This window comes from Simochromis diagramma, unplaced genomic scaffold (assembly GCF_900408965.1).
Source record: "Simochromis diagramma unplaced genomic scaffold, fSimDia1.1 OVJJ01000123.1, whole genome shotgun sequence".
NCBI classification, from domain to species: domain Eukaryota; kingdom Metazoa; phylum Chordata; class Actinopteri; order Cichliformes; family Cichlidae; genus Simochromis; species Simochromis diagramma.
Genome location: NW_024386778.1, coordinates 474,392 through 500,889, shown reverse-complemented (window position 1 = coordinate 500,889; position 26,498 = coordinate 474,392). Strand labels below are relative to the sequence as shown.

The window sequence follows — 26,498 nt, the reverse complement described above, 5'->3', positions numbered from 1 at the left end:
CTCAGCTGCCTTTTACCGTATCCAGTGCGAGCGAGCGCTGCCGTCAGACTGCCAGAAAGACGCCGTTTCCCCATTTGTCATCTTGTAGATGTCAGCAACATTGGACGAAGCTTCTATTGTGCTGTAGCACTGAGTGACGACCTTGACCATGTCTACATCCGGATCACGGTCCAGCTCTGCTCTGTACTGAATATCCAAATCTGAAAGAAAAACTCACATGAGGACAGCCTCACCACAGGCGTGGCGCTGCTGGATGTGCATTTAGCCTTAAATTACTAAAGAGAACACTCATGCTCACCTTTCTCCTTCTGCAAGAGGAATTCCAAGAAGTCCTGCACCACACTGGACCTCATGGTACAGATACTGTTGTAGCCCTCTAAAATTGGGAAAGGGATGGCACTGCTGGGAATACGATTCCTGTGTAAGAACTTTAGAATTTTAGAGGCGTGTGCTCCTAATCGGTCTTTGGTCTTGGAGAATATGTCCACAAAACCTGTGGAAAGGAAAACACAAGAAAAATGAACGGGTTAACTTTTTGGCCACACGCTGGCTGCACTGATTCAAATAAGGTCGAGTTTGTTTATCCGGGTAAACAAATCACGTATCGTACCTGGGGTAAGCGAGCAGGCCTGAAGCTGTCTTATCACATTACTCAGCTCTCCCTGTAGATTAGCTCCATTGGAGTTCTTCAGAGCAATCAGCATGCTCTCTATATCCACCACTCCATCCCCCTCCGCATCAAACTGACCAAAGGCCTGAGACAGTGGAGAAGGACAAAGACTCTTTTATACCAACATTTACTTCCTCACTTTCACAGTGTTGCAAAAATCTATAAGAACATTAGTCTTAAAGCACAAATGGCTGAACAACTGGTGTTAACATAACGAGCACTCAGCTGGAAGCATCTTTATTGCAGACTACGTTACGTAGCTACACTTTTGGAGTCTGTGGCTTGATTCCTGAAAGAAACACCGTCCCACTCCCTATTTAAAGCACAGCTTTGATAGTCAGGATTTACAAAGAGCTCAGACTGACATGCATTAGTTCAACCAGTCATCTGCAACCACTGGTTAAAACACAGCCAGTCAAGAGACAACAAAACAATGTGGTCTGCTACAAGTGACCAAAGCGGAAAACCTAATGACAAACCCCACAAGAACAGGTGACATTATGTCAGCTCGTTTACTCGATCCACTGCAACTTCTAGAAATCTACAAACGGCAAAAACAAAGGGGGGCTGCTAGAAACCCCCCCCCCTTCTGTCCAAGTTCAGCGGCACATGAGCCACAGTCTACAAATCAGTCATAGAGTTGTGGTTTGACAGAATTGGAGCCCGTCTGTTCCAGGCGACACTCCCGAGCTGCTTCGTGCATCGTGCCCAGGATAGATCGTCCCGTTAGCTCTTTACTCGACCTGGTGCTGCCGACAGAACCGTGACTGGCCAAACTCACCTGTCACAGGTGAAGCCTGATAACAGAGCCCCCTCTTCGATCACTACAGCGCTATTTAGATTTGTTGACCGACAATGATAAAAGCACGTGACAGCCCAAAGACTTAATTACGTATTTACGTATTGATTACAAACGCTGAATGGGCGTGGCGACAAGTTATCAAACGACGCTCGAACCTGGGCCAAAAACGAGAAGACGCGACGGCTCCAATCATAACATGTGACGTTAGAAACGTGAGGAAGGCCACGGCGGGTTTATACCTCTTCGCACTCGTCCCTCGGGGCATCTCTGCTCTCTAACATCTCACAAAATTGCTCAATATTAACGGACTCTTCTCCTCGGTTTAACCGGTCCTCCAGCCACCGCATCAGGACACCCTCATTCCCGGCCAGGACGGACTCGTGAATGGCGACTCCAGAGTCGCTAATACGAGCCGCCGCTTCTCTCAGTTTCACTTGCTCCAAAAGGACCCCGGGGCTGGGTGGTCCACCAGTGGGCACGGGTAGGTTATTCGATCCCCTTCCGCTCCTGCCACAACCAGAGCCGCCGCCGCCTCCAACACCGCCGCCAGCGGTCGCAGAGGCCGGACCGTCTTCCGCGAAGCCGGGACTCTCAGTTTCTATGTCTTCCTCGTCGCCGCTGCCTCCGCCGCAGCCGCTCTCCGCGTTGCCCATGTTTGTTTCGCCGACCTAAGGCTCCCCTGAAAACCCCTGCGGCCCACTGGGCGTGAGTTCTGAAGCGGTTGGACCGGTCTGTACACAGACCGCTCCAGCGTTCACCTACAGCAGAGCTCTACTCCACTACCGCATTGACGTTCTGTACGCCGGCAACGTCCTTTGCGTTCGTAGTTCGCGCAGGCGCTGTGGTTTTGCGTGTCCGTTCGCGGAAGCACCTGTGCTGCCACTGTGAGGTGTGCTGGACTGAATGTAAAGCTTAAAGAAAAGGCGCTTTAATAAAGCAGCATGCTCAGCTATGTGGTGGTCGCGCTTTTATCCGTGTCGCTGGCAGTGCTGTTCATCCCTCCTGATTGGTCAGCTATGTTTGGCACTGAGTCATCAAAGGGGTCACCGGTCAGACTCCTAAGCAGGAGTGAGTTAGCGCTGCACGATGGGCAGCGGGGCAGCAAGGGGCTATACCTGGCCATACTGGGCCATATTTTTGATGTACACAAGGGAGAAAAGCACTATGGACCTGGTGGCGCTTATCACTTTATGGCAGGTGATCCCCGGCTTTCTTTAACGACACTGGATTCCACGTGTGGTTCTCCTAGCAGTCCTCTATATTCCGCCTTTGTCTCTACGTGTGTTTGTACTTTCAGGCAAAGACGCCTCCCTGGCCTTCATCACCGGAGACTTCACAGAGAGTGGGCTGACAGATGACGTATCGAGTCTGTCGCCCCTAGAGGTGGTTGCACTGTACGACTGGCTGGCCTTCTACCAGAGGGACTACCAAAATGTGGGTATGTGATTTCCATCATAGTGTAGTGGAACAGCTCCAGGTGGCCGTCAGAGTAAATAATGGTCTTGTTACTACAAGTGCGCCTGGTTGTGTTTCGGAAACGAACAGATATTTTTGGTACGTGTTGTGCAGATCCTATTTTATGATGTGCATATAACAGACGCAAAGTATACCATGTTTGTTTTCACTATAATGACCTAGTGCAGAAGGTTACTTTAAAATGTCTTAACACTTCCTTTGTTAATTGACTTGAATATTGTTACTACTTTACTCATGGAGCAAATTGCAGCTAGGATATGACCATACACTTAATGAAGACAATTTACCTTAAACATCCCAGAAAGTTTTCATTTAATGTTTTGGTATCCAACATTTAAATACAGGTGTATTAATCGGTCGGTTCTATAACGAGGCTGGAGAGCCCACAGAGGCCCTGTTGAGAGTAGAAGCATCACTAGCAGAGGGTAAGAAACTCAAGGCTCAGTCTGAGGCTGAGAGGATTCGCTTTCCGTCTTGTAACTCAGAATGGACTGCTGCCAGTGGAGGAAGATTCTGGTGCTCCACTAAGAGGTATGGACATAGTTTTTGCCTAATCGAAAACAAGTCAATGTTGTATTATCCTACTGATGTGTAATACAGCATTTCTGACACTAGTGGGCGAGAGGAGTGCACATAAGGAGACACAGGGTTGAGTTTTTCTTTATTCGCTGCAGCGGTGGAGTGGCGAGACACTGGGCAGGCGTGCCACGGAAGCTCTTCTCTCCCGGCTCCAGTGGTGTTCGTTGTGTCTGTGTTGAAGACCCGATCGCGGCAGAGGAAGACCCCAACCTGCAGAAATACGACGGCTGCCCTGCACATGCCGAGTCATGCTCTGTGGGAGCGCACTAGACCGGTCAGCCCCGAGAATGGACCCACTCATAGCTGCTTCTTAGCAGCACTGAACTCAGAAAACTTTGGCTAGTAACTGAATTGTTTGACAAAGAGACGAAATCATGAAACCTCAAAGCATTTTTTGATGACCTTTATGTAAAGTTGTCCTCCTTTTCCCTAAAAGAATACACCAGGAAGAGACGAGCTAGATATCTGAGCATACAGATACGATACAATGTGCATAAAAGATTAAAGAATGTGCATAAAAGATTAACAGAGGCAAGATTTAGGTTTGTCACAATGACAAGCACAAACTGCATTTAAGTACAAAACAGTTGTAGTGGTCAAAAATATCACACATTTATCTGTACAATTTAACAATACTTGAAGAGGCCCCACTACGTGGCTATCCCTCTTACTCCACATTCTCCCCAATGATCAGAAATGTCACGTGAACTTGATAAAGTGCACCTGTTAGGTTTAGAAATCAAGAAGCGTTACATGTGATGGGGTCAAGACGACAACTTGACACGAGGCAACGTCGTGGGACCGTCGAGGACCTCACGGTCGGCCCGACATGGAATGTAATCATTCGGTGGCTGATTTTAAAATTATAACCATGACTTGAAGGCTGCAAATTAAATGACATGCATAGGCATACTAGGCATTTCTGTAACTGAGAAGGGGGGGGGTACTTCATGTTTTGGAGAGGTTTCTAATGCTCTCGTGATAAATGGGCTTTCTCCTGTCACATCTCCATTCAACTTGGCCGAGGAGTCCTCATAAAGCTCAACTGGGGACAAAACACCACCTTATTTTTCCAGTTGCACCGTCACGTCTGCAGTAAAGTAATATAAAAGTTTAACAGAAAAGGTTGGATTCACTTTGGACCTAGTCAAGTTGAGGTGCTTTCCCCTCGACCGCTCCTCGTCCCATTTTACTCAGTTAACACAAAATAGTGAATAAATGTTCAAAGATTACAGAGAACGCAGCGATCTTTAGAACAAAGGGCATTTTCCCGTTTGTTCTTGGTTGGCAGCAGCCTCAACTCCTATCACGAATGTAGAGTTTCATTTCGTAGCATTGACGTTGTTGTTGTATTTGGACAGGTTGGCATGTTTAAGGGAAGACCCCTTCTAAAGGTGGACTGAAATGCCGTGTACAACAGCTACCTGCTTGTGATATCAAAGAGCTCATCAGCGCAAACATCAGTCCAGCCACTGATATTCACTTCAACATACTTTGAAACAGAAACAAAACAACAATGTTTCACTTCCTACTTGCAACATCCCTCTAAAAGATTAATAGTTTTTCATAAACTGGAATAGTATAAAGATGATGGTCCATAACTGTCTGGGATTCTCTTGTTAGCATGTCCTGCTCCCAGTGTGCCTGAATAATTGTGCCAAGTTGGACCTGGCGCGGTCGGAGCCAGAGGTTGAAAGACATCCAGGCCGGGGCATTACGACACGCCGCCCAGAGTCAGTACATCAAAGCAGATATCGCACACTCTGACCGGCTTGTTCAAGTCAAACTTGATGATGGGTATCTCTTTTATAGAGCACTTGTGGCACAGCAGACGCCCACAGTGGCGGCTAGAGGCAAGAAGGAAAAAGGAGAGTTAGACCAATACTGTATCTACTGCATGCCTACACAGAAAAGCTGCAGCACTAACCAGTGATGTTTCCGTGTTGTAACTCCAAACTTGGCACCGCATTCATAGCAGTTGGAGCCATCACACCACGGGGGCTCTTTGGAAAGCATATCTGAGGAAAGGGAGGCGGAAGGGGGCGAAAATTATCCCAAAGATCACCACAACACGCAATTCCCTGTGAGGCTGTTGGTTTATAATACTGGAATATTGATGGGTAATTAGGTATGAAAAAGATACCTAGAAGGCGGAAGAGCAACTGCTTGGTTGCAACCTGGTAGTTGAAAATATTGATGCCCTGATTATTAGTGACTCCCAGGCGAGCGCCGGCCCTCACAATAGCACGGCACAGGTTTGCGTTTCCTTTCATGTAGGCCAGCAGCAGAACTGCAACAACATACATGTCGCCGTCATCCTTTTAGAAAAGCACCAGTGATTTCCACATTTTAGTTTTATAACTTCAGCTACAAAAGCCAACATGGTACCTGTGTTCCCTTCATTGTCAGGTTTGTCCAGAGGATATTCAGGCATGCACTCCAGGAACAACTCAAAAATGGCAGCAGCATTTTCTTTGCCATAGTGGCCCAGCACATGCATTGGTGACTGACCCCTAAACACACACAATGAGATGAAAAGTCAGAAGATTTTTTCTCACATTAGTTTTAATACAGTTCGTTCATGTGTATCTGCATAAATCACCTGAGATTGAAAGCCTCAGCATCGATGTTGGACTCTGTGAGAAGGACTCTGACATTGTTAAGGCGACCCTGCATCACAGCCAGATGCAGAGCTGACGAGACAGAAAAGAACGCAGTTATTCACAAATAGGTCGCAGTGGTGGAATAGTAACGACTGACACCAGATCCCACAGCCAGTCTAATTTTAAAGGTGAACAGAGCAGGAAACTCCAGTTTGCAGCAGTCTGTTGTAATACAAATCTACCAGCACGATCCAACACCTCAGGAACAGGACTTATCACGTACAGATATATCTGCATTTATAATGATCTTATCAGAAAGAATTGGTCGAGTCGTGATGTAATCTTTGCCCATCTCAGAGTCATTTCAGTGAAAACAAGACAAATACTGTAAAGTACCATTATTGCCATTCTCGTCCTCGGCAGCGAAGTCGACTCCGTTCTCCAGCAGCACGGAGCAAATCGTGGCCAGGTCCTGCTGAGCAGCCAAATGTAGTGCTGTCTGTCTGTGTTTAGTCAGCTCATTCACTTTAGCACCAGCAAGCAGCTGGAAGGAGAAACCGTATCCATTGCAGTGTGTTTTTCTCATTACAACTCAAACTGGCATGAAATACTACTCATACAGGAGAAAATCTTGGGTTTCTTACCAGGTTGCGGACGATGATCTCAGATCCAGCCTGCACAGCCAGGTGGAGCGGGGTGAGTTTGGCCGCGTCCTGAACTCTGGAGTTGACGTTAGCTTGGACGCTGATTAGGAACAGGACACTTTCAATGTCTGAATTCTGCACAGCCACGTGGAGAAAGTTGCGCCCTTTGTTGTCCACCTGGACACAAGCACACGTTTGAGGTCATTACTGCAACACTCATTAACGCTACAGCAACAAACTAGCACCTACCTGTTCGGCAGCACCTGGCTCCCTCTTGAGAATAGCCTCTGCCGCTTTATTGTTCTTGTGCGTCATGGCGCAGGCAAAGGGGGTCATTCCCTGACGGTCGCGAATGTTGAGACGAATGTCTGGATGGGAAATGAGGAGCTGTATAATGACATTGTGCTGGTTGCTAATAGCAGCATGGATGGGAGTTCTGCCCTCTGAATCCTGACAGAAAAACACATACAGCATTAACAGACAGCACACAGTTACACACACCAAGGCTTGATGATCTGAGTTTTCTCTTTGTCCACAGATAATCTCATGCATCAGTAACTACACGTACAGGTTTAAGGTTCCCCCTCAAAAAAATGCCAGCAAACTATTTGAGCATCTCTTTGAATTGTTATCCTCTGCCAGCAGTTTCAGTTCCGTTTTTTTTGGCTGCTCTGAATCTGTTGTGTCGTGTTTCAATGACATTTTCTAAAAATCTGGATCGCGTCATAAAACCCTCCAACAAAGATTAGTGGTGCAGTTTAAACCAGGGTAAAGATGTCATGCAGGTCCAACCTGTGCATTAACATTGGCTCCAAACTCAAGAAGGCACTGCACCACATCCTCCAGTCCCCAGTTGCTTGCCAGGTGGAGGGGAGTTTGTCCATCTCGGGCTTCTTCATCTCCCTCCCCATTAGGGCCAGGCCGCCTGGGGCTGTTCACGTCACAACCACTGCACGCACACGCACACGCGCACACACACACACACACACACACGCACACACGAGATAGGAGTTATAGAGATACACACGAACAGTAAAGATAGATCGCCTGTTTAACTTTCTAAAACATCTCAGTAATGTTTTGGTAAAGACCGCTGCTAACGTGTTGACAGTTGACTTTTTAAAATTGAAGCCAATCAGATATAAGCGACATTCAGACACTTGCTGCATTTAAACAAGCAAACGATTTATAGCTTTGGTAAATATGTACAACAACAGAGACGTAGCTGACCTGCGGATAAGGAAGCAGGCAGAGACCTCGTTGTTCTCATCAACAGCTCTGTGCAGGAGGGTCTGCTGGCAGCCTGATGGCCCGGAGCTCCAACAAGTTGCATCACAGCCGTGGCGGACCTACACAGAACAGACACAGTCTAGACTTATCCCACATCCTACCTGACAGAGGTTTATTTTATTGTTGCTAGGGCTGCCACGATTAGTCGACTAGTCACGATTACGTCGACTATCAAAATCGTCGACGACTGATTTAATAGTCGACGCGTCGTTTGAAGCTTTGTAAGATCACAAAAGACGCAGGAATAAGTAGCAGGATTTAAGAGTGTAATAACGGACTGAAACAGAAGATGGCAGCACTGCATGTACAAGGATGCCAGCTGCCGTTAAACCCCGAAGAAGAAGAAGCTGTGTCCCAGAATTCATAGCGCGGCCCTGCTCAATTTCCAACAATGGCGGCAGCTAGTTAGTTTTAATATTACTCTTATTATTCTTTCTGGGTCACAAAATAAACATTTAACATATTTTCAGGCGAGAATGTAGCTGTGTAAACCTCAAATATCTGCTCAGTTTATCAAGACACCACATATTTTCAAAAGCGCTCCGAAGTTTTCAGAGACGTCTGTTACCCACTAGCTCGATAGCTAGCCGGGGGCTAGGCTCACTAGAGCCGTGAGAACACCGGACTCCCGGCAAATCGCGTCTTTCGCTACTCAGGTTAAACATGATATATAAGTCACTTAGATAACTTAAAAATGTTATTGTTTGGCTTTTTTCAGTATTTTATTTGTTCCTGAGTAAATCGGTTTGGCTGAGATTAAAGTTATAGTTTTTACACAGCTGAATAAACGTCAAGCAGACAGCTGATCATCAGAAGTGTGAGATGCTCGAGAATTTACTCCGGTGTCCTGTTATATTTTAGATAGCAAGGAGTTTATTAAACTTCACCGAAACAATCTGCAAACTTCATTAAAATTTAATAAACTATCATCTTGTCTTTATTTTTAGTTAGCACCTTAAACACTTAAAGCTGTAAGCTAATGATAGTTATATAAGAGCAGATGCTGCTGGTGCAATAAGCTGTACTGATTGGTCGACTAATCGCAAAAATAATCGTGACTAGTCGGCTATCAAAATAATCGCTTGTGGCAGCCCTAAGTGTTGCTCGTGTGGATACTCCTGCAGCTTCTTTTACTGCTGGATACAAACGAGTCACAGCAACTTTGTTTGGACACTCACATCCATTATTATGTTAAGAATGATTTCTTTCACGTGATGGATTCCCATCGGTGAAAACTGTAGAAATGCACTAAACTACTTCAGTTCATTTTTTATTTCAATCATATACATTTACCAACATTTCACAATATCAAGGAGTAGGCAGAAGTATATACTTATACTTATTTAGCCCCACCCCCCTAGGTTTACATATTAATTATTTCCTCATCATCTAAATTTGAACAACAAAAACTTCAATGGTTTCAACTTTGAACATAACGTCACAAAAAATATTTTCTCATATTCAACTAAAACTATATTTAGATTTACTAACTTGCAAAAGAAAATAAACATCACTCTGACTGCTGTCTTGGGTTAATTGCATTTTCTTCATTCTTATACTTATTTAAAATTTATTTTTGGAGTTTTATTTCAAACTGGTTTATATCACTGCTGACCTTTATTTCAATTGGGAGCATTCCTGTCCTTGCCTTATATACACTTGCTCAACATGCCATAGATGCTGAGAAATACAGAATATTCCTGCCACATCCAAACCACAGACCCAGCCTGACAACAAACTGTTAGTGTCAGCGTAACAGTGAGGGACTAAAACACCGTTTGTCTGCATTCTTACCAGTGTGGACGCGATATCTTCAAGTCCGTTCTCAAGAGCCAGCCACAGTGGAGGGTCACCTTTGTCATCAACCACCGACATGTCAGCTCCTCTTGTGCAAATGGCGTCCACCACCAAAGGCAGCTGGTTACTGATGGCCAGCTGCAGTGCTGTTTGTCCCTCCTGGGTCCTGGTAGTTGAGGGACCCAAAGAGAAAACAGTTGGAGTAAAAACAAACGAAAACTGAATGAAAAGTATTTTGTAATCTGCTGAAATACATTAAAATTACACATATCTCGGTATCGTTACCTAACATTAATGTCTGCCTGGTGTTCAAGAAGGAAGAGTGCGCTCTTGCTGTCCTGCCTTTGGATGGCCATGTGCAGCAGAGTTTGTCCACTGGACATAGTGTCATTGATAGATGCTCCTGATCCCAGCAGCTGAGCCGCTATGGTGTGCATGCCTGACACAGACAGATCGACAAATACAATCACTATTATTGATTTCACAGATCAATTTGATGACGCAGAAGTGACTTTGTTGGGTATTTTGCTGTATACCTGTCCAGAGGGCCAAGCCCAGAACGGTCTGGTCCATGGAGTCTTTGAGGCTGAAGTCTGGGATGATCTGGAAGTTGTTGGTGGCATGTAGTGCGTTGGCTGCAAGTATCAATGTCAGAATGATCATTACACACAAATGTAAAGACGGCAGGTTGCTTTGCAGGTTAGTTACAGGATGTAACAAAGTCCCAAATCATATATGGACCTTTCTGCTCCAGGATGACGGAGACCACATCTGGGTGGTTGTGAGCGATGGCCATGTGGAGGGGGGTCTGCATGGCCACACCGAGGGGGTCATCGGGTAGAGGCTTCTGGGTTTGCAGGTTAGGATTGGCCCCTTGCTGGAGAAGCTCAGCTGTCAGGCTTGCTAGGCCACAGCGACATGCTGTATGAAGTGAGCTTTCACCCTGAGAGACAGCAAAGGGACCGAGCATGTATTTATGACCAATTAACAATATTGATTTTATGTTAGTTTCATTGATTTAAGGTCAAATTGAGACATTCAGAGAGTTTGTGATTTATGATGTTACAGTGCATTAGTTATTTCATGAAATCTGTTTTTTACTTTTCTCCAACAATCACTAAAACAACCTGCAATGACCTCTCAGTCACTGCGTGGCTGTTTGATACAACGCTGAGCCAACGGGTCTCTGGAACAGCGACTGGCCTCATAGACGTGAGAAAAAGGTCAGAAGAAAAAAGAACAAGTCTGCAGCAAACTGTCTGCTCATGACCAAATGTTTATACGCACCCATTTGTTAATGTGGTTGACCTTTGCCCCATGAGTTGTGAGGAAAAGAGCAGCCGCCTCATTGTTTGCAAGCGCTGCCCTCTGCATGAGGCAATACTCTGTGACCAATAAACGACGTAAAGGAGAATGTTTAAGGCACAAGCAGCACTGGAGTTGGACAGTAACGTGCAGAAAGGTTGCCGAGCAGCTTAATAACCTGTGGTAGTGTCAGGTGCATCGGGGTTGCTTCCTCTCTGGATGAGCTGGGCCGCAAAGCTATTCTCGTCAAACGAGGTGCCGTTTACGACCGGCGCATTATCTTCAAACGGGTTGACAGAGGGATCCGAAGACACGGTGATATACTGCAGTGCCAGCCACAGCGCTGTGCTGCCCTCGTGATCTTTCAGCTCCAGGTCAAGCCTAAAAAATGGAGACAGAAGGCCAGGTTACACACACACACACAGCACTAGGTTACACACACACACACACAAGGTTACACAAGCTTAAAATTGCAGTGTGTTCAAAGAGAAATGGAAATTAGGATTGATGAAGTATGGCCTGCATTTGTATAGCGCTGTACTCAGTCCCTAAGGACCCCAAAGCGCTTTACACTACATCCAGTCATCCACCCATTCACGCACTGGTGATGGCAGCTACATTGTAACCACAGCTGCCCTGGGTTTCATATGTGACTCAGTAACTTTAGTAGGAGACTTGCTTTGTTTTTTTAACGTTCCAGTTGATTCTAACTGGAGCCCAACTGATACAGGGTCTTTGAGACCAGTACCGACACAAAGACGGGTCAGAGCGCCCTCTGCTGAACAAACTGTGAAACAAAGCTCATAACACAGTTGAAGGGTGTTTCTCTGGTCTCACTTTACTGGCTGTTTTTAATGCAGACACATCTATAAATAAAAAGCTAATATTGGTTGATATTAGCTTTACTTTGGGCTCTAATCCTAACCTGCCAGCTTCTAATCTCCCATTTCCTAGAGTCATCATCAGTGCTGTGTAACTGCTGCTCAGGAGAGAACAAACCCCAATACAACTGACTCGAGCTAGCGAGTCTCTGTGCAGTGAGCTTGAAGGCAACTCTGTCCAGAACCTGCAGCAGGAGTAGAACTGGTTAATGTGCCGCTATGCCACGCTCAGCAAGGCTGCACAGCAAGGACTATAGAGGCAAAGACTTAGTGCAGCTTAACCCTTTAAGACCTACCATAGAACCAAGTCCGCCAGAGCTTATATTATATTTTCACATGCTGTGGAGCCATTTTTGGGAGCATTTCAAGTTGCTATACACCAATACAACCATTATAGACCAAATTTTAATAATATGTATGCATAAAGTGCATAGTAATTACATAAATTGCAAAAAAGTGCAATAAACTACAAATAAATTGAAAATCGTTTTTGTTTTTTTCCATATATTTCTAGTTAGAGAAATTTCAGAGGTTTATCCCTCAAAACTGTAAATACAAAACAGTTGCACAAAATATTTTCCAATAACAGGAAATTTATTTTGAGTGTCTTCATAGTTTTATTTTTGAGATACACCAATTTTTATATACTGCAGGAAAAACGAAAATAAATATTATAATGCAAATTTGCAAAAAACAAAAACAAAACAGCACGTGCATCAAAATAAACTATTTCCAGCAGTGCAGTTTGAGTTCTAAGCATCCCAGAAACTATTCAGAAAAGCACGAGGTCAAACATAACTTTTAAAAACACCAGTATAGGCTTATAAGGCCCCGAAGGTAAAAACAACATTTTCCGCAAAAATGACATCACTTCAGGTTTCGGGCGGACATGCGATAGTTCGTGCTGACGTCTATTCCAACGTAGGAAGTGTTATGAACAGCTGATCGGATCGGCAAAGCCTGTTTCTGGAATATTAAGTTTTTGTTGCTGCAAGTGCTTTTTATGCAGGTTTTGCAAAGCTACGTGTGGAAGGAAACCGTGACTGAGGACGAGCTGATGGCATAAGATGTGAGTACAACTCCTCCTGTTTCATATGCAAAAAAAAAATTATTGCGCTAGCTTACGTGGTTGCAGTGCTACTGGGATTTAAAAGTAGTTATGCAAAATGGAGCGTGCCCGTTTTAAAGGGTTAAGACAGCAGAGTGCAAATGAAAAGGCAGCTGATTACTGCCGTTTAATTTCACAAAGTATATACAGGGTTATCTTTTCTTTAACGTGCGTGTCGCGGCTACTGGAACAAATCGATTTTATATTCTGTGGGAATCGCTGCCGAGTGTGACACGTCAGAAACAAGCCTGACATTCAGTTTGAAGGCAGAACATAACTCACTGTTTGCACTGCAGCAGCTGGTTGAACACCGGCTCGTTCCCTGATGACACAGCTTCATGCAAAGGAGTTCTAAAAACAATAAAAGACTAAAATGAATGATGATTATACTTTACAGCATAATTAACTACCTTTACAGTCCAAAAAAGGTCATAAACCAAGTATCATGTGACCTACCTTCCCTTACTGTTCTGCATGTTGGGGTTGGCTCCAGCCTTGAGAAGAGCCTCAGTTATTCGCGCCATCCCGCTCATCACTTCGGCAGAGTGTTTCTTGGGGCTGAAAGAACAGACCAGGTGAAGCGGCGTTTCCACAGCCCCCACCGTGGCTGCATTAACCTGAGCTGAATGGCGAATCAGGAAGATGGAGGCAAACTCATCACCTGAAGGAAGACGGAAAATTTTCAGGTTCATGGAGCTCAAAAGACATTTTTCACACAGTAACAAAGTTGATACATTTTAGCAGGAAACAAGCGGGCGATACAAAGTAACGTAGACAGGAGCCCTTCACCTCTTTGAATGGCTTTATGCAGCAGACTCCAGCCGCTCTGGTCCACCATGTCCACATCAGCTTTGTTGTTCACAAGAGTGGTTGCAATGCTTTCCAATTTCCGGGAGAGGGCTAGGTCTAATGCTAGGTCGCCATTGTTGTCAAGTTCATTCAGCTTGCCAGGTAACTGAAAACAATCAATAATAATAAAAACCAGTAACAAAACAAAATGTTGTGGTTTTGTACAATTCTGGTTACACCGTGACGAAGTCACTAAATAAGCATTTCATGGGAAGTTTGTGTGGAGAACTGACCTGCGCGTCCATCTCAATGAGATACAGAAACACCACATCTTCTCTCTCTACTTTGATGGCTTTATGGAGAGGATACTCTGTTTTAGATTTGATCATCTTGTACAGAAGCTGGGCACTCATGGTGCTGAAATCTTCTTTCCTCAGATCATCCTAATGAGAGGCACAAACAGTGTCACACAAAAGACCGAGCCCATGATGGAGAACGTCTAAGACCTCAAAAATCACAGACGAAGAAAGGCTGGCTTTTGTCAAAGACTGAGATCAAAGCTCGAGTCTATACAACAGTAAGGGGGGTGGTAGAAGCTGACAGTCAACAGCCTGCTATTCAAACAAATCCACAGGAAACACAGTGAAAGCTGCATTTGAATTGTTGGAAAATAAGCAAAACAGGCAGTTCCACTTTGATCTTACGAGCTTGTGCAATCCAGAAACACACTCATCGCTGGACATGCACAAACGTGGCTCAAGTTACTCACCCAGTGACTGGCTATGATCTCCCCACAGTAGTTCATTAAGGTGCTGGCATTTAGCTCCTCGGCTGTTTGGTAGAAGCGAATGCAGTTCCTGACATTCACCGAGGACATCACGCCTTTTTCACACCTGGCCCAGCCAAGAAGCACATGTATGTGTGTGTGTCACATGTGTGGCATCGTAATACACTTTGCAAAACTGACACCACTACCATCAACAATGCAGTCAAAAAACTCAGTATGTAGTTCTTCTACTTGCCTCTCTCTGAGCAGCTGAAGCTGGAAGCGGTTGGCCAGTTTCATCAAGTCGATAAGAAAGGCATCATCCTCGCTCAGCTCCAACTCGTCGGTGTATGTCCACCGTAACATTGCCATGGCAACCTCAGGTTTGCAATCTGAGAACCAATAAAGTTTTAAGACAAATTAGAACAAAAAACATCCCCTCGCAAAGTCACAAAGCAGGGACGAACCGCCCCACCTCCCACCCCCACAGTGGACTTTGAAAGTGTTCTCTCCAAAATAAATATTCTGCTATCACCCATCAACATACTGAGTGAGCTGAGATGGGAATAAGGACTTGGTTTAAACTGCCCTTTAAAAGCTGCTCACCAGACAGGTCCAGCTCATTGGTTGAAGCCAGGTTGGAGAGACTCCACACATCGCTGCGAGCAGCCAGCACAAACTTATGGGCATGAATCTGCTCCCCCACTACTTTCACCTTTAGATCACTGCAAAACCAACACATTCATCACTGAGAAGCACGTCCATATTAAACATATCAATACTTTAATAAGGCACAAACTAACTAGGAACCACAAATTGTCTGGCACTTACACTTTTCTAGTCTTACTCAAAGCCATTTTTAAACAGACAGCACTCAAAAGATGACCCACAGAACCCGCGTCCCTATAATGACCCTCACCTGTACTGTTCCTGCTGATAGAGGTCGGCCACAATGTCCAGCAGACGGCTGATGAAGGTGTCCGTGGCTGCAGGGGTGGGAGTGCCCTGACTAGAAGACTGAGCGGCAAGCATGGCGCAGCGCCTCTCTGTATCAGCCAGCTTCTGCTGCATCTTCACATACTCCTGCCTGAGCAGGGCCAGGTGCTTCTGCAGCTTGGCCACCTCCTCTGTTGCACATGAAGCAAAAGGAAGAGGCAGGGCGAGGGAACGTGAGCTAGAAAAACCTACTTTAATCACAGGTTAGAACTGAGCTCCATGATGCGAGCAAACTTTCACCTACAAACAAGCAGGGTGGTCCAAAGCACACACCGAAAGAAGATATTATTTGGGGTTAAGGTTACAAGCTTTGTTGGCATTTTGCAGATAACATCACCAGTGTTTAAAGATAATTATTATAGCAGTGTTGACTGCATGTAGTATTAAAAGCTTAAGAAACATCGCTTGAGCACTGACTACTTTCATAACGCTGGTTTCTCTCTCTCTCTCTGTGTGTGTGTGTGTGTGTGTGTGTGTGTGTGTGTGTTAAGAAACAAGCCAATTTGCAGACATTTTAAAATCCCTTCACAAGGCAGAGACCGTGCTGTCAAATCTTATAAATCAGCTAAAGGAAAATCTAATGACAGTAATTTTGTTTGGCCAAACTTCGAGGCTATGCTTGAAGTCAAACGCACTTTCTACACATCATCATGTTACAATATTAACCCACAGAGTTTCACAGAGGCCCATTTCCTTCCTTTAAGTCAGTAAAGTTTTAGTGAAGAAAAACATGCTGAGGTAGCTCGTTACTTTGTCCTCCCTTGTAAACCGTCGCAGGGAAGGCTACTGGTCATGAGGAACAGAAAGGGGGAGTTGCTGAAAACCACATGACCAGCTCAGCACAGGAAGGGTGGTATGCTGCCAACCGTAACCCTGCTGCTGAGGACCAACTGAGAAGTGAGAAAACACTGACCCAAAATAAGAACAGTCTAGCAGGCATCAGGAAAGTCTTCCTCTCCAGGCTCACAGTTTTCAATCATTTTTTAAAGCTTTAAGACAAAGAAGTCTGAGGCAACTGGAAATCTGTTTGTCAGGACTTGTGGTCAGAATCACTTGCAGACCTGATGTGGCAATGATCCAAAATCTTAAAATGTTAGTACATACAAAAAATGCTCTCAAACTGTATCACCGACCAGAACACAGATAGGGCAGTTTTAAATAAGCACGTATATCCGCTCTCCTACTAACCACAGACGGGTGCATTTGCTCCCTGGGTTCAGGAGATCTCGCTTAAGGACAAGCACAGAGCAAACCATCCTGTGTCTAGGCCAAACACCTGCCTGTCAGGTGGCCCGGATGACACCACCTGACACGGAGTGACATTTAACCTGTCCTGTCAAGTCTCCTGTCCTGCATTTATCCTCCATTTACTACGACCGATAACAAGATGTGTTAATAAATACAAGAAAAACTTTACCATAGCAGTTAAACCTCTGACCACGGTCGGATAAAGCAACGCTGGACAGTCTGATTACACTCATGAAGCTAACACTTAATCTTTACCAGCAACACCTGCACATTACTGAAGATGATATACACCTTCTGGGACCTAGCAAACCAGCACGCTCCTTCGAAAAGTGCCTTTCTTGCCTGGTTAAGCTAACTCGTAGCGATACAGTTCAGCTAGCAATATAAGCGAGAGCTAACGACAGAGCTTCTCAGTGGAAAGAACAGCGTGACAATAAGTGTCGCGACGCTTCGCATTTCCACCCACAGACTACGCTCGGTTTCCTTCACCGCTAAGACATTAGTTGAGTCGGTGATATAGTTAAACAAGCGCACGCGGATAAAAGGGCGTGTGTCAAACTGCCCCAAAAATCAGTCACATACCTTCCGCCATGTTGCTCAACGGTAGCGCCGTGGCCTGGCGGTGTCTATCGCGATATGATGAAGCGGCTCATAGCAGGCGGTGGTGCTGCGTTCAAGTGATTAACAGAAAAGACTCAATCACATGACCGTTACTAGCCCTCCTGCAGGCCAGTATCCATGTAAAACCGGTGCTAACTCCGTTAAGTGCTTTTCATTCACACTACGTTGCCAGTACATTTATAGGGAAAGACGGTAACAACGGACTGCACAAACACAACTAATGTAGATGCTTTTGTAATGGTGCACGGTATGGTTCAGTTAACACTTTAATGACAGTTTGATGGAATCAACTCCCAGCCGTAGTGATCATTGCCACCGGACAGGGAGACGCACGCGTGTAAGTTTTGTAATATGCTGCAAACACTAAGGACAAACCTAACAGAATGATTTAAAGCTGTACTAATATTTAATTTATGAAAGCTACTGTATTCTTTTTATTAGAACTATCAAAAACAAAGGTGTGTTGATACATTAGCACTCAAATGACTGGAATTATGAGTAGACTTGTTCTTAGAGGGGAAAGCAAAGCAGTATTTAATTAAATTCAGATTACTCAATCAGAAATATATTAGCAACAATAATTGATTTATGGAATCACAAATAACAAATAATATTAATAGGACAGCAACAGTGATCCAGTGTGTTCACTGGGACACTGAGTTGGAACATCTGTGGACCCCCCCCCACCATGAGCTCCCCCCAAAACACATGAACCCCATGTAGGCTCACATGGGGCTCGTAGCAGTTTTGCCTTTTAGGTCCATTTCTGTGGGAAGCCATAGTGGGTTTGCCCACAGAAAACCCTCGATGCCACCCCTGTGGGTTAGACCACACGGGCCGCATGAGTCTTCTGTGGGCAATGCACTGGAGCCAGCCTGCCCTCCACGGTGCTGCTAACACTGCCTTCACGTGGACAAGGGAGCATGTTTGCTGGGTTCCTACGACAACTTGACAATGACCCAAAGCACAGCACCAAAATATTCAAGAACTGTTTGGAGAAAAAGAGCTCGGCTAGTATGCTGTCGACAACACACAGGCCAGCAGAGACACCGGACCTGATGGTGAGTCCGATACAGCCCAAACTCTGCACACGGCCATAAACAACCAGAGGAGTCTGTTCAGTGACAGGTTGCTTCTCCCAAAGACAAGAACCAACAGACTTAAAACTCCTTTGTCCCACACGCCATCAGACTGTTTAACTCCTCTCTGGAAGGGAGAGGGAAGGGAGACGGGGGGACAAAGGAGGGGAGACAACTAAGCTGAGGTGCCTTTTCACTGTGCAATACTTTTGTTAATATCCAACGATGCAACAGACTCACAATACTTGAAATGTGCAATTTCCTTGTATTCTTATTCATTCTATTTCTCCCTTTGTATACTCTGTATTTATGTCTCTGTATTTATATATGTGTGTATATGTCATAGTTCTGCTCACATTCTGTAACTTCTGTCGGTGCTGTGCTACTGGAAACCCAATTTCCTGGAGGAATCCGCCCGAGGGATTAATAAAGTTTTATCTCATCTCAAATCTAATCTCAAACGTCACCAAACTTGCAGCAGGATTAGCACAGATCTGCAGGGCTGACTAAAGCAGATATTTTATGAATAAAATGAGTTCTTTCTTTTTTTAAACTAGAATTTGCTGGCTAACCCTGATCTGTTGAGCAGTGATGCAGTCTGCGCTCAGGTTTTAGTCTGACAGCCCTGCTTTAACACAGCTCAGCTAACATTAGCTGTATTTTGAAATGCTAAATATAACTTATTTTTAATTGCAAATGGTTCAATAAGAAGAAATCAAGTTTCTTTAACTTAATGTTTGTGCAGTTAGACTCTTGCTTTAAATTTCCTCCTGATTGCCAGGTGAGTTTTTATAGTCACAGGCAAAGGTCGCATTGATCGTGATCCATGACTAACAAGCTCTAATCAGTTCACCGGTGATTCCAGGTGAACATGCCCGGTGAAACTTCCCTCAAGCTTTCCTGACCTATCGCGTTGCCAACATAACAGCGAGCATCGAGCTGTAGCTGGCAGAGACGCGTCAGACAGGGAGAAAAATCACAGAATTCAAATTGTGTGATAATTTCACAACTCAGAGACGTCCTGTTTGAGACACACTTTGCTAAAACATAGTGCTGAATAAAAATACTGGAACACTTACAGAAGGCATCAGATTTGGAACAAAATAGGCAGCATGTCACTGGCAGAGAACAAAATCACACCAAAAATTAAACTTTAAGCAGGCTCATGTGGCTCAGCCATGTCTATAGTCCCCACATGGAAATACACACTCCTGGCAATCCCACAGTGGATGTCGTCTTGAGGGTTGTACTCCCAAACCTGGAACAAGGCATCAGTGAGCTATTGGGCAGTCTGTGGTGCAGGTCTGAGGAATGGGACGGCTAGTCGATGGAATCAGTGCCCTCGTCGTCCTTCAGTGAAGCTGTGGTGCACCAGGACGAACCCACTCACCCACTGCACCATCATATCTGACAAGGAAACTGAGATTTGAACACTCATGCTGTTAACACGTTTGTGGAACCGCTCATGAAAATGGCTCGCCAGACCATTATTGACCCACTGTCAAACTGGTCTGATGATGATGATGCAGGAAGCTTAACATTCGCCTAAGTGTCACCAGACTCGTCCCACCTGTCACTCAGTGTAGACCTGCTCTCACCTGTGAAGAGAACAGCACAGGGTACGCTAAACTGGGAGCTCCCGCTATTGTCGCGGAGCCTGAAACGCCAGCACGCTGAAATGATCAAGTGTTTCCTGCGCTTCGTTGCACTGGGTCCATTTGGTGTACGGTTTAACTGCTCCAATCGTTTTGTAGTTTTGGCTGCAAAACAACTCAAATCCCCCAAATCTAATATTTAAGAAATATTGTACAAAAATATCTGAAGACTGACCTGATCTCAGGAAATATAGTTCTCATCTGTCCAAATGTTTGCAATCGTTGGTGGATACTGTTTAATATTCCAGGCCGCTGTGAAAACAGGTGAACACTGGAGCAAGCAAAGCTCAAGAACGCAGATAAATATTGAAAAAAAGTCATGTTTTAGAAGAACTCACTACAGGTGACAAGTTTCATAACATGAAAAATATACATCAGTATTTTGTCTTTATACATTAGGCAAAACTGCAATAGTGAGCAGAGTAATGATGAATTTGAATCTTTGAGAGGAAAGAGCGACAAAACAAAACCGGCGTACACGCTGTACACACAAGCACTCAAACGTCCACAAACAAAATCCCAGAAACATTCAGCAGAAAACCAAAAAACCAACAAAACCATAAAACAAAGCATGCATAACAATTCCTACCGAGGACAATACAGACGATGGAGAGAGGCGCTGCTAAAAAATAAAACAATATCTGAGGAGGACGACGCGTTTTTATCAGGGTATCAAAAATGAATGTGTACACTCCAAACTAGGGGGGTTGTTGCTACACCAAATTGTTACCTAATTATACAGTCCCTGTATACAGTCCCAGTCATACTACAGGTGGTGCAGTTTCTATATTTGCCTGGTTTTTTGACATTTTTAAGACTTAATCAACGCAGGATGAAGTGGCCGAGCTTTTTATTAGGAGGCACTTTTGAAAAGAAAAGACCAACAAAATTTAGCATGCACAAAAAAAGAGGGGGTGTGTAAGACTGAATATAGAAAGAAAATCATTCAGCTGCCTGTGATGCTGAGCAATAAAGGACCCAGAGGACAGCTGTGTATTCCTTAGTCACATCATTCACGTCTTGCTGGGACTGAACAAGCTCTTCACAGGTGACATTCCTCCAAACGCATCCGTGTTAACGGCTCCTATGAAAACAATCTAAAGAGAACTAATCCATGCCGGGGCTGAGAGAAGGAAAATGGACAAAAAGAAATGAACCCGCGCTATTTCATTTGGTCTAAATGTCTGGATGGATGGAAAGGGAGCGTATATATTATCCGGTTTAGTCTGTGCTATATACATGTCTTTACAATATCTTCCTGAATGTTGAAGCAGTTCATAGCCTTGAAAAATCTTTTATCATCTTCTGGGTTTTTTTCTTGTTTTCTTTTTTTCAGTTGGCACTTGCTTGGCGATTTTCCGTCAGCCTTGGTAGTCCTTGTTATGTTTCTATTGCAGCCTACAGTAGCCAGTCTGTTCCTGCCAAAATAAAGGAGGACAAGCCTGGCGACAGGGTGGAAGAGTGCAGGAAACAGTGCCGTGTTGATTTTCAATTGGAGACCTGCGGGAAACAACAAATGGCCGGAAAAAACACAAGTTAGGACCACGAGTCGACGACAGGCGACATGCTCAGTACTGTGCAACAGTCTCAAAGCTCGCCTTCATTTCTTTAGATTTGGCGAGGAAAATGGCAAACAGGTGTAGTGAGTTATTGGACCATGTGCAAACATACATGGGATACATCAGGCAAAAAAGGCGACTGAGCAATTTTAATGAACTCATCCTTTGCTCTTTAACACAGCCTGAAATCTCTTCAAATATGAAGCTTTGTCTAAGCGGCCGTCAGCAGCAGTTCTCCAGGCTGCTACAAACAGCAGCTCTTCTTTGGATGTTCACTGCCTTTCGTTTCATTCTGTCAAGATCAGTTGGACTGTGTGTTTTTCTATCCACATACACTTAACACTGTATTGCCTGTGTTTTAGACGTCACTGCCACCCTGAAACATTAAGCTGCTGCCAGTCAGACACTTTGCACATGGTGCTGCATGGCGGAGCAAAGTCTGCCAGTACTTTGCCTCTTACCTGTAGTTATTTTTATTTAATTTAATAACTGTACAGTACTCTGTTTACATCATAGGTGTCAAACTCTGGCCCGCGGGCCAAATTTGGCCCGCAGCCTAATTACATTTGGCCCACGAAGCCATACCAAATTACTATCAGAGCTGGCCTACTGGTATTATACAGCTAATATATATATTGTTTAGCACTAAGCTTTGCTTGTTCCATATTCAGTTTTTCAGCAAAACTTTTTTGAGTCCATAAGAAAAGATTCATTCTTATATCTAGAGGAAGATTTTTTTTTCAATAAATATTAACGTTAGCCCGCGACTTTGTTCCAGTTTTGAATTTTGGCCCACTGTGTATTTGAGTTTGACACCCCTGCTTTATAGTAACCATTGTCCTTAATGTAAATATGTAAGAAAGATTGTGTATGTTTCTGTTCCGTGTCCTGTTTGTTTGTATATGTGTCTTTTTGGCTGCTGTTACAACCAAATTTCCCCTTGTGGGACAATTAAAGGATTATTCTGTTCTATTCTACTTCTGTGTTCATGCTTCAATTTTGATAGGATTGTCAACATCGTGAGCTGACATGCAACCACGTTGTTTATCTAAGCACGGCACAGACATTCAGAGCCGTGCGTCTGTCCTGACCTCCTCTGTACACACGGAAACGTTGAACCACAAATTTATCATTTGGATTCAAATTTGTCTGGTTCATTGGAAGCAAACTGTTGGCGCCTCAAGACTTTAGCACAGCACGCCATTTATTTATTCATTTGGGGTTTTTTAACGCTTTCATCAAGTGTAAGCAGACAAAACTAGGAGTGCTGCTAATATTTATCCTAAATCTTTTACAGTTGTGAATTTGTTTACCAGTATATTACTATAAACCCATCACGTTTTTGTTTTGAGCCAACTGAATTGTCTTAATGGAGAATCTGTGGTGGTGCTCTCCAGATTAAGTTTAGGGATGACTGAACAATCCTTACCCTGAAAACATGAAGCTAGATCCGTGCTGAGCATCACTCAAACGCAGTCTCTTGGCTTTTTCGTACACAACGGGCAACTTTCCTTTTGAATGCGCCGTGTCTGTCCTCCCGCCATTCTTTCTGCAGGGGGACGTTTACACAAAATGTTAAAATCAGAATGATTCACTCACGACTGGACTTTTATAGAAATGTTTGGATTGAATAAAAGGACACATGCAAAAGATCTTTACACAGTCAGACTTACTGCAGCATCCACATTGGCTGGCGAGTCACCGTTTGGGTCTGCCAGCATAGAGATAACACTAATCATGATGGTTTCCACAGTGTGGATAGGCAGCCAGCGCTCCTCTGGTTTCTCGTAGCCATATTTGTCCTCCCCAGGCTCGTGTAAAATAGAAATACATACATCGCCGTTCTTGTCAACTGGAGATGAAGAAAGAAAGATTACTAATATTTTGTGAAGTAGAAAATGCTCTCATTGGAAAGTGTGTACGTTGCTTTTCACTGCCTGCTCCTGCTAAGTGGCCAAATGTGTGTGTCCACAAACTTTCCCACTGGTTAGTCCTTATTTTCCTTAGACCTTATTTTAAAGGTCTGAGAAAATAGTTCCCTTAGTCAGTGGGATTACTGCTGAGGTCGCACTGGTTCTTGATTTTACTGAATTTTATCTGGCTGCTGTTTACGTGCTCGTGCTGTGCATCAGTGGCCTTTATGTCTCTGCGTGTGTTTACAGTCTTTGCTGCCACTTTTGAAAAAGAGGCTTTTACCTCCATCAGGATAAACACACCATGTAGTAAAGATGGCAAAATTATTTGAATCAACAGTAGAGTCACAATAAAACTAATAACATGTAACATTAACACAAAGATCATACAGCCTGCATTTCGTAAGCTTAAAAACATTTATAATAACACTGATAGTATGTTTCACCGGTACCTACCGTTAGGGTGCCAAATATCTGTGATAAATTTCATTTTAGGTGGCCTGAGAGGGTAGTCTTTGGGAAAGGTCAGATGAGCTTTAAACACACCACCTTCACTGTGGGGGGAGGGGGAAAGATGAAAAAAATCAGCATGATAGGTACCAAAGTTTAAAAACAAATCCACACAGGCCAAAACTCAACTCAACCCATACACAAGACAGGGAGACTCACTACAGGGTGTCTGGAGGCCCAATGATAAGGACTTCCCATCTGTAGAGATCACTATCCTCGATCAGGCCTGCTGAGAATCCCTCCACTGGGTTTTTGTTCAGCTCTGAATATAAAAAAATCAAAGTCATTCACTATGACATGCAGCACACTACCTCCACTACATAACCTACGTGCATTACACTGTTCTTCAGGTGGCTGAGGTGACAACATGACACTCAGAGGGGCTTGAGTGAGAATGGGCATATTGCTCAAACTACTTAGCAGTTCCCACCTATGTTACCAATTTGCCATGAACACCCAACATTGCATCAAGAATGGCAGCGCTCACTGTAAACAACATTTTAAACAACTGTAAATCTGTGCTCATCAGTCGGACTAAATGTAGATTTTTTTACATCATAATACATTAAGTGGGCTTTGGGATTATCGATCGAGCAGCCGTTTGATAAAACAGTTTAACCTTTTACATAACATGATGGAAGAATTTGTTTTTCTTGATAGGCCAAACAGAAACATTTCAAAGGAGCTGGCTCGGTGAAGTCTGATGCTTACTGATCATTATTTCAAGGCTTATAAGAATCACAAGCATTAATTGTAGACTGCAGATCGTATGAATGTACAACAAAGAAAGGCAGCCTTTTTATCAATGCAATAGCCCTGCAGCACGAAATCCGTGGAGCTTTAATTTCCTGAATTAATCTACAACCCTTGCTCCAAAATATGGAGGTTTAGGTCAATTACCGGTCACCTTGAAGGGCAGAATGTGGGGACAAGTATAAAGGTGGACCCAGTGACCCTTACAGTCTCCATGCGAAATTTTCATTTTAAACAAAACCTGAAACACGTCATCAGTGCTACAAACCTAAAACATTATACAGCGCCTGTTCGACGCAGCTACTTTTGAAAGGTCGCTAATTTTAGAGTAGCTAAATATAATTCGCAGCTGACCCTGCTAAAAGAGCGAATTGAGGTAATGCGAGATTAACGTTAGCTTAGCGCGTTGACGCTAACAACAGTGACAGCGGCTAGCGTTAGCCTATAGTTAGCTAGCTGGTTAAACACGTTAATTCTGCGGTGAGTGGTAGGGACATGTTCTAACTACTGGAACTGTACTTACATTTATGCGTAAAAATGTCCACTAATATCACACTGATCACGTAACTGCTAAACGTCATGTTAAAAAACGAGAAACACTACTTGGCTCCTCGGTTAAAAATACATGTAAACACATTAAGTCAGTCGAGCCAGCTACAGGCTAACATTAGGCTCAGTGATTTGAGCTAGCCTCGTATTAGAAAGTCGCTGGGACTTCTGACAGCGGCTTTCATCTGCAAACAGGACGCAGTGTCGAAAGGCACACACACAAATCACTTGGTCTCCTGAAACACTGAAGACTTTCATTTACTAAACGAGGGAGGTGTTTGTTTGCTCCCACTGTTGTAATCCCCAGGCAGTTCTTTTGTCATTCGGATCTTAACGTTAATGCAGAATGTTCAAGAAAACAGTTTGCGCCAGCACCACGGTTTCAATCACAGCCGCGGCACCGCTGTCGTTAGCTCGGCACCCAGCATCAGTTAACATGACGGTTTAATTACCTGCAAGCTGTCTCCGGAGTAACAGCGCTGACTGAGGCTCTGTCATACTTCAACCAATGTAATGCAGCTATGTTCGATGTTAATATTTCGCGGTAACAGCGTTAATTTAATGTTCACTTAACAGGACTCTGTTCCTTCTATTTTCCGTTTAGCATTCCCGTCATTATTCTTCTTCGCCGCCTTCCCCTGCCGCTATCGTTTCTTCTTCGTTGATTTGTTTGGGGGAATTCGCGTCCTCAGTGATGCATTACTCCCACCTTGTGGATAGGGTTTTACTTGCAGTGTTCATATTATTAAGTGTGCCTATGCCAAGAGGCACACTTATTACTATTCCTCAGATTTATTCTTCTTCTTCTTATTATTATTCCTCAGTTTCCGCCTGAAATTTTACAGCGTAACTCACCCCACAGTTTTGAGACATATTAATATTTAATGCAATGGGCAAAAGTTTTT

General features: G+C 44.2%; 4 protein-coding genes across 6 annotated transcripts in view; 1 reads left to right on the top strand and 3 right to left on the bottom strand.

Moving 5' to 3' along the window:
• The window catches only part of zzef1 (zinc finger, ZZ-type with EF hand domain 1), a 29,298-nt gene extending 27,045 nt beyond the window's left edge, over positions 1 to 2,253 (bottom strand). Inside the window, 4 exon segments of the mRNA XM_040010862.1 lie at positions 17 to 200; positions 299 to 493; positions 611 to 755; positions 1,712 to 2,253. Of these exon segments, the coding sequence (XP_039866796.1) occupies positions 17 to 200; positions 299 to 493; positions 611 to 755; positions 1,712 to 2,125 (938 nt within the window). The 5' untranslated portion in view covers positions 2,126 to 2,253.
• A 58-nt stretch (positions 2,254 to 2,311) lies between these two features.
• LOC120721004 (neuferricin) lies at positions 2,312 to 4,759 on the top strand. Of its 2 annotated transcripts, none has more exons than XM_040010996.1 (4): positions 2,312 to 2,669; positions 2,770 to 2,910; positions 3,434 to 3,479; positions 3,623 to 4,759. In XM_040010996.1, exons 1-4 carry the CDS (start codon positions 2,414 to 2,416, stop codon positions 3,795 to 3,797), a joined length of 618 nt encoding a protein of 205 aa, XP_039866930.1. In that variant the 5' UTR covers positions 2,312 to 2,413; the 3' UTR covers positions 3,798 to 4,759. The 2 variants fall into 2 exon arrangements, with proteins under 2 accessions (XP_039866930.1, XP_039866922.1); XM_040010988.1 differs by having other exon boundaries at positions 2,317 to 2,669; positions 3,293 to 3,479.
• Positions 3,916 to 17,735, bottom strand: ankfy1 (ankyrin repeat and FYVE domain containing 1). 2 transcript variants are annotated; one of them, XM_040010885.1, is made up of 25 exons: positions 17,537 to 17,735; positions 15,630 to 15,837; positions 15,317 to 15,435; positions 14,967 to 15,102; positions 14,714 to 14,837; positions 14,238 to 14,387; positions 13,945 to 14,110; positions 13,612 to 13,816; positions 13,438 to 13,506; positions 11,345 to 11,547; positions 11,149 to 11,246; positions 10,603 to 10,804; positions 10,398 to 10,496; positions 10,147 to 10,300; positions 9,859 to 10,027; positions 8,005 to 8,123; positions 7,567 to 7,723; positions 7,024 to 7,224; positions 6,775 to 6,951; positions 6,527 to 6,674; positions 6,130 to 6,220; positions 5,916 to 6,040; positions 5,671 to 5,817; positions 5,455 to 5,545; positions 3,916 to 5,374 (listed from the first exon to the last, which is right to left on the bottom strand). In XM_040010885.1, exons 1-25 carry the CDS (start codon positions 17,544 to 17,546, stop codon positions 5,242 to 5,244), a joined length of 3,501 nt encoding a protein of 1,166 aa, XP_039866819.1. In that variant the 5' UTR covers positions 17,547 to 17,735; the 3' UTR covers positions 3,916 to 5,241. The 2 variants fall into 2 exon arrangements, with proteins under 2 accessions (XP_039866819.1, XP_039866810.1); XM_040010876.1 differs by lacking the exon at positions 17,537 to 17,735 and adding an exon at positions 17,124 to 17,506.
• Positions 17,736 to 20,611: 2,876 nt separating this feature from the next.
• ube2g1a (ubiquitin-conjugating enzyme E2G 1a (UBC7 homolog, yeast)) lies at positions 20,612 to 26,270 on the bottom strand. Its single transcript, XM_040011010.1, has 6 exons — positions 26,046 to 26,270; positions 24,451 to 24,553; positions 24,238 to 24,335; positions 23,542 to 23,720; positions 23,298 to 23,417; positions 20,612 to 21,809 (listed from the first exon to the last, which is right to left on the bottom strand). Exons 1-5 carry the CDS (start codon positions 26,089 to 26,091, stop codon positions 23,331 to 23,333), a joined length of 513 nt encoding a protein of 170 aa, XP_039866944.1. The 5' UTR covers positions 26,092 to 26,270; the 3' UTR covers positions 20,612 to 21,809; positions 23,298 to 23,330.
• Between the last annotated feature and the right edge of the window lie 228 nt (positions 26,271 to 26,498).

Bases quoted from the DNA above. Each gene is read 5' to 3' on its own strand.
- LOC120721004 (XM_040010988.1), top strand. From the start codon at position 2,414: ATGCTCAGCTATGTGGTGGTCGCGCTTTTATCCGTGTCGCTGGCAGTG. The intron at 2,911-3,292 runs GTATGTGATTTC...ATTTAAATACAG, and splicing joins GAGGGACTACCAAAATGTGG to GTGTATTAATCGGTCGGTTC. The intron at 3,480-3,622 runs GTATGGACATAG...TATTCGCTGCAG, and splicing joins TTCTGGTGCTCCACTAAGAG to CGGTGGAGTGGCGAGACACT.
- ankfy1 (XM_040010876.1), bottom strand. From the start codon at position 17,187: ATGAGTGTAATCAGACTGTCCAGCGTTGCTTTATCCGACCGTGGTCAG. The intron at 10,805-11,148 runs GTGCGTATAAAC...GCTGTCTCTCAG, and splicing joins TCAACCACATTAACAAATGG to GGTGAAAGCTCACTTCATAC. The intron at 6,675-6,774 runs GTAAGAAACCCA...TTCTCCTTCCAG, and splicing joins AGATCATCGTCCGCAACCTG to CTGCTTGCTGGTGCTAAAGT.
- ube2g1a (XM_040011010.1), bottom strand. From the start codon at position 26,091: ATGACAGAGCCTCAGTCAGCGCTGTTACTCCGGAGACAGCTTGCAG. The intron at 24,336-24,450 runs GTGAGTCTCCCT...CTCCCCCCACAG, and splicing joins GGGCCTCCAGACACCCTGTA to TGAAGGTGGTGTGTTTAAAG. The intron at 23,721-24,237 runs GTAGGTACCGGT...CTTCATCTCCAG, and splicing joins AGATATTTGGCACCCTAACG to TTGACAAGAACGGCGATGTA.